Source organism: Chiloscyllium plagiosum, chromosome 2 (genome assembly GCF_004010195.1).
Source record: "Chiloscyllium plagiosum isolate BGI_BamShark_2017 chromosome 2, ASM401019v2, whole genome shotgun sequence".
NCBI classification, from domain to species: Eukaryota; Metazoa; Chordata; class Chondrichthyes; order Orectolobiformes; family Hemiscylliidae; genus Chiloscyllium; species Chiloscyllium plagiosum.
Window position 1 is genome coordinate 62,265,175 of NC_057711.1, and position 9,921 is coordinate 62,275,095.

Here is a 9,921-nt window from a genome sequence, read left to right on the forward strand (position 1 = left end):
TTGGAGAGGTTAAAAAAGGAAGGGGGGGGGGGGGGGGAGGGGAAATGTTAAAAAAAGGAAGATATTTGATAAGATTTTAAGTCTTTTGTCCAGTAAAATGAATTTGTCAATTAGCTGTAAAGTATCTGAACTTAGATATTCAATGTTTCCTACAGCATCTGTCTGGTACTGATGTGAAAACTCGCACTAAAATATTAAGGAAAAAAGGGAAGATTTCGGAGGTACCGTAATACAAGTTCTTTTGAAATACAGGCCGAGGTATATTGTTAAAAAATATGCTATTTTGTAAAATACTGGATGGAAACTGAGCATTTTAAAATGTGCAAATCCAAACCAATTTGATTTTAATTGAGCTTTTAAATAAATGAAATGTTTAATTAAATGGAAACTTTACCATATAAAAGTAAAGCAAGTAACATTTGTTTTTCTTCTATAACTGGGTAACAACTAAAAAAAAAAATCAACTGTGCATTCAAATAGCCTCTGAACTGCTGCCAATGTATAAGTCATGAAGTATTTTACATCAAGAATGCTGGAATCCTTTACCTGCAAACCAATCCACAACAGAATTTCAAAAATACAGAATCTGAAATAAGACACAAATGCCCAAAATGTTAATATAAAAGGAGCTAACTAAAAGTAGTTAACAATGAAACCAAAAGAACATTTTCCTAAATAAGTGGCTTCTGGGAGTCATGAGTATACACCACCTAAAATGTAAACAAACCATTCATTGATTTTAAAAGAAAACCCACTCCCAGTATGTGATACAGAAATAAGACAGCAGAACTTTGTTATAATAATGCTTATGACCTCCTCCAATGAATTCATTTGACTGCTCCTCCTCTCCCCCCCACCTTAAAAATAAAAAAAAAAGTGTGTTTTGAGTACTTAAGCCACAATTGCAGCTTAAGGAACTTATCCTAAAAAGATTAAAACCTGAAAAAGCAAACAAGAATCCATTTCAGCTACTTTTCTAAGGTAGACCTTGTTTTAGGACATGCTCAAAAGTTAAAAACAAACAGATTGTTGCAACAGTTGTGCTTTCCTTCCTCCCCTTCCTTACCACTTCATTCAACATTCATCTATTAGTCATCATGTTTAAGGGTGGAGCTATAATTTTTCTTTTCCAACCATTTTGCTATTTACAATAACATATTTTAGAAGGGATCCACTTTCTAAATATGTTTCGATTTTCACAAGCTATGTAAACAATTTAATACTTAGTTTCTGCTAATACCAAAAAGGGTTTAGAAGTTCTCACTACCTTTGGTTAAAAAGCACAAAACAAGTATGATTGTGTAATTTGTGTCTTCAGAAATTTTCAATTACATCACAAACCACACGAGTGAAGCAAGAGCTGCTGCAGTCATCCAACCTCTAATCTGTGGATGGGCCTAATAATGCAAAGTTTTGATTTTACTGTTTTACAGCTTCCTGGCAGTATTTTATCATTTTCGTGATCACTACCAGCACCAAGAACCATCATTTCATCGTAATGATGTTTGCCTGGGAAATCTATGATAGATCAGATAAACTGGCAGCATTTTACCACCATTTTGGATCATTGTCAACTTGCAGTAATGATCTAGTGCAACAAGGATGTTGAAAGCCATGTTCATTTCACTCTTACCAGAAGATTATGTCGACCACCAACCAGTGTGAATTTGCAGTAATATTCAGAGCACAGAGTACTTAAATAAATCATTTTAAAGCTTAAAACATTAAAGCTGCATCAATTAGAATATCATCAGCTCACCACCATCTTTGTCAGATGTGTGCCTAAAGTAAGTTACAAAGGAAGTTGTACATTCACTCTGAAAAATCAACACCCATTGTATATCAAAAAAAAAGTCTCAGTGATCAAAATGTACCATATGACATGTGCCTTCTGCTGAAAAGTTGCATAGTATATTTAGGTGAGCATAGGAGAAGGGTGAATATACAATAATGGTTCCCAAACAATTTCCCACTGGGAGCCTATTTCGAGGCTTGAAAATTGCCATGCGTCTCAAAGAAGGGGCCTGTTAGAGTAGTGTACAACTGTTATAATTGTCAGATTTTCATAGCAACCATTGGTGCCTCAGAGCTCACAATCACAAAACTTTCAGCTCGTAACCCCCGTGCAGGTCATAACATACAGAACCAGCCTGCTCTATAGTCAAGTTTGCCAATTCTTACTGTCAAGAATTAAAATACAACAAAGTGGGTTACCTAAGCAACATTACTCAACAGCATCCTGATGAGTAATGACTGTCAGAAGACAAGAATCAATGCCCAATAGGAAAGTTTAGCAAGATTGAAATGCAAAGTGCACCCTTTCAAATTGCGACAGATTTTATAAGTTTTTGGTAAGCCTGCTTTGTGGTAATTAAACATGTAGGTAATAAAAATTTTAATGAGCAAATTTTCATGTCTCCCTACTGGACTGTCAAGTGACCTTGATTAAAGTCACATGAAAGCTGAGCTAACACACCCTTAGAGCTGAGAAAGATTGCATGAGTGAACATGGAAAACCAAGTGACAAAGAGAGGGAGAACACGGTGGAGAAAGCAAAATAAAAACTGGTAACAACTTCATAAACATCCCTTATTTGTTCAAAATGAAAGACTCTGCTGCTGCTTTTTGGTTTTTGTACACTGGTGTGTACAAAATAAAAGTAGCTCATCTCAATAAGAGCTCAACTTTCAGAATTGATGTAAAATCTCAGTACTACGATGTGGTAATTTAATTTCTGTCTCTTTGGCAGGAACAATCAGTAAGTCTGCAATTCTTCTTCTAAGATAAAAAAAAAATCAAAGATAAAAAGCATAAAAATGGTCCAATTTTCTAAGATTAAGATTACTGAATAACTGAATTCTAAAACAACCAACATTATGAACAGGTTTAATTAATTTCATCTATAATTGTAGTTTTATAGATCAATCTTTGAACAGGTCACCATTGAAGCCATATACTTGTCATTTGAAGTAACCAATTTTTATCATTTACTAATAAATACATTAGATTCTTGCCTATAGTAAAATGTTACACATAGAATTTCTTTACTTATCTGTAAAGTAGGCCATTCAGCTCATCAAATCTGCTCTGCCAGATAACAGCTGATCTGGCCATGGATTCATTCACCGAGCTGGTGTGTTTTTCTGCAGATGTTTTGTCTCCTTGCTAGGTGACATAGTCAACGAGTCTTCAATAAAGATGGTGATGTCACTTAGCAAGGCGACGAAACGTCAGCATACAAAGCAATGGCCTCATCCACAACCCAAGCTACAAATCTTTTCAAAAACCCAAACTAGCTGATCTGATAATCCTCAATTCCACTCTCCGGCCTTGTCCCCATAACTCTTGATTCCCTTCCTGGTTAAAATCCTATCTATTTCAACCCTGTATTTACTTAACAACTCAGTCTGTGGTAAAGAATTCCACAGATTCACTATCCTCAGAAGAAATTCCTCTCATTGCTGTACAACGAGCAATTATTCTGAGACTTTTGTCACAAAGCTGGTCCCTTTTTTCTAAAGCTCTTCCTTTTCTCAAGGATACTGTGTCCTTGGCCTTTTTTTTTTCCCAGAGGGGTCATAAATCCCTCCTGGCTCAGAGGTGACTCGTTTGGTACGGAGATGAAAAGGATGTTGAAAGGTGTTTTGTTTATATGCAAACAGATGAGATTTCAGACCAAAGTGGTCATGTTTTAGAAGTGACCTGTACAATGAAAGGGGAATAGTCAGCTCTCTAAGCTGAGCAGTTCAGACCAGAACCAGTTGGAAGTGCAGCAGTGGACTGTGTGAACAAGCTGCAAAAACACTCTCTCCTTCTGCCCTTCTAACTTCAACCTGTAAGCATTTCTTCCATTTTTACTTTTTTTTTTAAAAAAAGGGGCTTTGCTTATTGGGACTGTTGTGTTTATTCAGAACAGCATAATTAAGTCTAGTTTGGATAGACTGAGTTCTGTAGGGTTCTTTATTCCATTCTTTGTGTCTCATTTTGTGAATACATTTTTGTCTGTTTTAAAACCTGGTAGTCAACCAAGCTAACTTACTCTGGGTAATTTTCACTGTACACTTACCAAACCAGTTGCAAAGTTATGGTCTGGGCTGCCTGCTTAAGAATATTTCGAGTGGTCTAGCCTAGTCCACAACACTTTACCCTCTGGCCCCAGACTTTCCCATTAGGGAATCAGCCTAACTGTAATTACTGTGTCCTTTCAGAATCTTCTACGTTTCAATAAAGTTGCCTCTTATTATAAATTCCAATGAGTAGAGTCTTAACCTACTTAATGTTTCCTCATAAGACAGCCCCTCCATAGCTGGTATCAACCGAGTGAACCTTCTCTGGAAGGCTTCCAATGCCGGTATGTATTTTCCTGAGACAAGGGACACAAAACTGTTCACAGCATTTCAGCTGTGATTGACTAAGGCCTTGTATAGTTTTGGCAAAACCTCCCTACTTATACATTCCATTCAACCTGTTTCTCTAAAACTATTGACTGTCTTACCATTCATTAAATACTCCCTCATCTTGTTTCTTCTTCCAAAGTGGATCAGTGTTAAATACCACCTGCCCAATGCATCTATAATTTTCCCATTATTCTGTTGGCCTTCCCTACTCTTGCTAAATTTGAATGCAAGATGATGTTGGATGAGGATTCCAAATCCCTTTGTTTTGCAGCTGTCAGCAGTCATTCTCTATTTAAATAATATTCATCTCTTCTATTCTTTCTACTAAAGTAAATAACCAGTTTCATACATTACATTCCATCTGCCAAGTTTTTGCCCACTCACTTAACCTGTCTAATTTGTTTTGCAGTCTGTCATCCTCACCACTTGCCTTCCATACTACTATCATAAAGAAAGCTTAGATGATTGAAAATGTATCAACTTTGTGTCTGTACAGAAGAAAATGTAGAAGTACATTTGACAAAGATTTTCAAAAGATCTAAACTAATCTCAATTAAAAAAATCTAATACAATAAGTCTAATATCAACAACACTGGATCTTATCGATGTGAACACCAACACTTCCATAAACACTTAGACATCCACTATTAAAGAAAGCAGAATTTTTATGAAAAACTTTATGGCATTGGTTACTCATAACAAAAGTTGTATTGAAATACAGCGCTGTTATCTGCATGACAAACCTAACCGCTGCAACAGAGCCACTGTGAATACTGCAATGAGGCTGTTTTGAAGAATCATCACTGGAGCCCTGGATCAAAGGGAGTGGCAGAAGGCTCATCAAGCCAAAAAGCTCAGTGACAGGGAGAACACAAGCTTTTGTCAAACACAGGGGATGACATCCTGAGGAAGTTCCCATTGATGAGTTCTCATTGGACTTAGATACCTTAGAAAAAGGGAACCCCTCCCTCCTCTTCAAACTACGTGACATGGCAGGGCTAAGGTCTCTAAGTCAGCACTCAGTTAACCTCCGGGTGGAAGACTGTCTTTGACCCTTTTACACTGGACTTCATGTGGAGGAGGACGTGGGGGGCCATGTTGGGACAGCCATTAATCTTCACCATGCAAATCCCTATTTATGTTTAACATCCTTTCATGGAATGTGAATGTGGCTGGCTGGGCCAGCATTTGCTGCCGCTTAGAAGGTGGTGTGAGCTAATTTCTTGAACGACTGCAATCCACTTGGTAAGTAGATCCACAATGCTGTTAGGGAGTGAACAACCCATTTCAAGAATTTCCCCTTTCAAAACTCCCAGCTCATCACCACGGAATGTATTACGTTCCACCCACAATAGCTACCAAGCTGCCGCAAAGTTATGCGTCAAGCTGAAAGCTTTTCAAGAACATTAGTGTTAAACATAACCTCGTGCTGAGTCACAAAACTAGAAGCATAGCATCACACAGCATGGAAACAGAATCTTTGGTCCAACTAGTCCACTCTGACCATGTTCCCAAACTAAACCAGTCTCTCATGCCTGCCTTTGGTCCATATCCCTCCAAACTTTCCTATTCATGTACTTATCCAAAATGTCTTTTAAACAGTGTAACTGTACCTGCATCCACTACTTTCTCTGGCAGTTCATTCCATATATGAACCACTGCAAAAAAGTTGCTGATGTCCTTTTGAAATCTTTCTCCTCTCACCTTAAGAATATGCTCCATAGTTTTAAAGTCCCCCACCGTAGGGAAATGATGCTTGCTATTCATGTTATCCATGCCCTTCATTATTTTCTAAACTTCTACAAGTTCACTTCTTAATCTCCTTTGCTTCAGTGAAAAAGGTCACAGCCTATCCCACCTATTTTTGTAACTCAAACCCTCCATTCCCAGCAATGTCCTGGTAAGTTTTTTCTGAACCCTCTCTAATTTAGTAATACCCTTCCTTTAGAAGGGCAGCCAGAACTACACACACTGCTTCAGAAGCAGCCTTACCAACATCGTGTACAACCTCAACAGTACATCTCAACTCCTGTACTCAAAAAGGCCTGAACAATGAAGGCAAGTGTGCAAAACACCTTGTCTACATGTGACATAGATTTCCAAGAATTATGTACCTGAACTCCTAGGTCTCTCTGTTCTACAAAACACCCAGGGCACTATCATTGATTGCACAAGTTCTGCCCTTGTTTGAGGGTCCCTGGTTCAAATATCAGTATCTGTCAAGTTCAGACTGTGACTGCAGGATCAAGAATTAACCTCAGCAACTCTAAGGTAGAGAAGAAAGGAGGGCCTGTCTGATCACAATTGAGTGATGCTTTCTGGAATGATCATCTTTGAAAATGTCTTTGAGTAGATGTACTGCTGGTGTCACCAGGCTAAGGACAATGGACAGGTAGAGTTGGAGGCTGCCAAAGTAGTATTTCCCCACCCTGCTGCTGCAGCTCTTACCAAGGATGGGACCTTCCAAGAGTCAGGAAGCTTTGCCCAGGCCTACTACTGAGCAGGTGCCAGCCCACATCCCACTGCTTCTCCATCACCAGAGACTAAAATGACTATTGGCCCATCAAGAGACAGGGCCAGTGATGTTGGCTGACTGTGAGTTATATTGCTCAATGGGATGGCTGTGTTAACTGTAAACCCACCCTTTCTAGAAACATCTGACAAGGGTGGAATGTCAACTGCATGATGCAATATCATCAAGTCTCACGTGAAGAATCGTCACGTGAACAAAGTACTAATGAACACTTGGAATGGCACACAAGCACAATTTCAATACCTTTGGCAAAGTAACAAAATAAAAATCAAAGTGTAGTGAAAGAAGTGTTTAAAGTACTTGCTCCTGTCTACATTCAAAAATCTTTCTAGAAGATTATTAAAGTTAAACAAATTTGACAGCACCCAACCTAGACACACAATTGGTATGGCAATACCCAAGATACTAAATTATCCCTAATTCATAGGCACCTCTTTTTTTTAAAAATATCCATTCTACAAAAGAAAAGTATAAAATAACTAATAAGAGCAATTAAGATTAGGAATTTCTGTTCCTCGCACACAATAAAATTAGATTAAGTGTGCACCATTAATACCAGGTGATTAAATTAGGAAGATAGCAACTGTTCCCAACATAACAAGATTAAATCTCCAATTAATCCCACTCACTCAATTTCGAATTAAAATTAATCGAATGTTACTTACGAGATATAAGCAGGGTAAACGAATCCGATCAAATTGCAAAGTAAAGATGCTGCATAGCCGATCACCAGGTAAACGGAAATGATTACAATGACAGCTGGTAAAGAGACATTATAATAGAAGGCATGTTAACGACTCTTTGTTTCATACAGTATCAGTGATGCGATTCAACAACAAAAAGGCGGAAACGAAATACGACATGCTCGTCAAATCCCGTTCTTTTTGGCAAATATTCAACTGTGTGGAAGTGGCATAACAGATAACCTTGTGTTTATAATGTGACTCCCCGACTCAGGGTGTAAAAGCCTCGAATTGACATTGCCAGTATAATACTTCACCAAGGAGGATGTTGACATCCATTGGATATAAATTGTGTATATGAAATGGCCACCTCATCATGCCACATTTAAACAAAAAAATATGATAGGGCAAAACGTCTCGTTTATAAATACATTTACTGTAGCACCCTGTGCAAACTGCTGTAAATTTAGTCACACTTCTCTGACACATTGTATCGGATTACAGAAACTACATAAAACACAAAGTAGACTGCACAACATTTCTGTGGAAGTGACGATGCGTATTAGTTTAAAAAATCCAGTCTCCAGCTCCAGCATCATATGTAGATATTATTCAATGGCATGACACTGAGTTAGTGCTTAGTTGGATAGATTTCATTGCTATTCACGAGTTGGAAGGCAGTTTTGGCAGTGATCGTGTGTTCGGGCTGTCCCCACCCTGCAGTGACTCACCCAGCGCAATGTAACGTCTGTTCACTCCTGTCTTGCTCTCAATTTTCCCCAAGATATCTGCAAGCAGGTTCTTTTCCTTGAGGAACTTGTCAAGACGCTGCATTAACGATTCGGCCATGACTAGCGTCAGCAACAATGATACAGTGTGCTGCCTGTCTAGTTGTCTGTGTACTCGCTGCCTGTTCCCAGCGCTGCAGGCTCGAATGCTCCGTCTTTGGAATGTCTGCAGCGGGCGGGGCTCGGGGCCCGGAGCGCGTCACGGCGCCTGCGTCACAATGGCCAGCCGCAGTGTTTGATGTAGATGGTGAGGAAGAGGCGGTGCCGGGTGGGTCCGCATTTAACCTGCTGCTTGTCAACTCTACATCCCACTGCAACTGTCCTGACTCACTGCACTGTGCTGGCGTTGTTTCTTAATCCCATTTTTTTTGTGTCAACTGTTGTCCCTCTAATTATAAATTTTCCTCTGACCATCCTGTTAGAACTTTGCTGCTGAACAGGGGCCTCGCCTGTCATATTACACGCTGCTTTCGCGTCCAGTTTGTGAGCATCTCTCCGTAGTTTCTCTGAATAATATCACATTTTCCAATTTGTTTTATCCATTTGCAGGTTGGTTCGAGGTGCAAGTTTTGGCCTTACCTTAGGAGCACTCTTCAAATTAATCAGTGTTTTGGAATAGGACAATCAAGCTAGATTCATCGGCAAGGTGGCTCAGGGGTCAGCACTGCTGCCTCAGAGCACTAGGGTCCCAAGTTCGATTCCAGCCTCGGATGACTGTCTGTGTGGGTTTCCTCTGGGTGTACTGGTTTCCTCCCACAGTCCGAATATGTGCAGGTTAGGTGAATTGGCTATGCTGGGTTGTCCATAGTATTATGGTGCATTAGTCATCTGAGTGGGTTACTCTTCGGAGGGTCGGTGAGAACTTGTTGGGCCGAAGGGCCTGTTTCCACACTGCAGGTAATCTAATCTATCTCAGGATTCTGACTCCACATTTCTTCAGAAATTCCTGTGTCCTAAATCTTATAGATATTTTTGTAGCAAATTTTGAATATTCTGCGGTTCAGTCTGTTTTCCCTAATGAGAAAAATAATTTCCAGAATTCTACTAGAAACTTAATGCACCTGTTTACACCTTTCACTCATAAAATACACCCATTGAAATCAAAACTCGTTAGTATCCAGGAAGTCTGTCAAACTTTTTTTTAAAGGAAAGAAAAACATAAAAATACTTACAAGTTAATCATTAAACCCCTTCAGAGACAGAACAAACCTGTGTGCCACTAGTTCTCAGTCCAAACCCTAAAATCAATGGTATTTAGACTCATAGAGATGTACAGCACGAAAATAGACCCTTCGGTCCAACCAGTCGATGCCAACCAGATATCCCAACCCAATCTAGTCCCACCTGCCAGCACACGGCCCATATCCCTCCAAACCCTTCCTATTCATATACCCATCCAAATGCCTCTTAAATGTTGTAATTGTACCAGCCTCCACCACTTCCTCTGGCAACTCATTCCATACACGTACCACCCTCTGCGTGAAAATGTTGCCCCTTATGTCTCTTTTATATCTTTCCCC

General features: G+C 39.3%; 1 protein-coding gene across 1 annotated transcript in view; it reads right to left on the bottom strand.

Annotated features, from left to right (window-relative positions):
• The window catches only part of reep5 (receptor accessory protein 5), a 34,839-nt gene extending 26,251 nt beyond the window's left edge, over positions 1-8,588 (bottom strand). The window contains exons 1-2 of the mRNA XM_043710717.1: positions 8,345-8,588; positions 7,596-7,689 (exon numbers count right to left, since the gene is read on the bottom strand). Of these exons, the coding sequence (XP_043566652.1) occupies positions 7,596-7,689; positions 8,345-8,462 (212 nt within the window). The 5' untranslated portion in view covers positions 8,463-8,588. The remainder of the gene's footprint in view (positions 1-7,595; positions 7,690-8,344) is intronic.
• Positions 8,589-9,921: the final 1,333 nt, after the last annotated feature.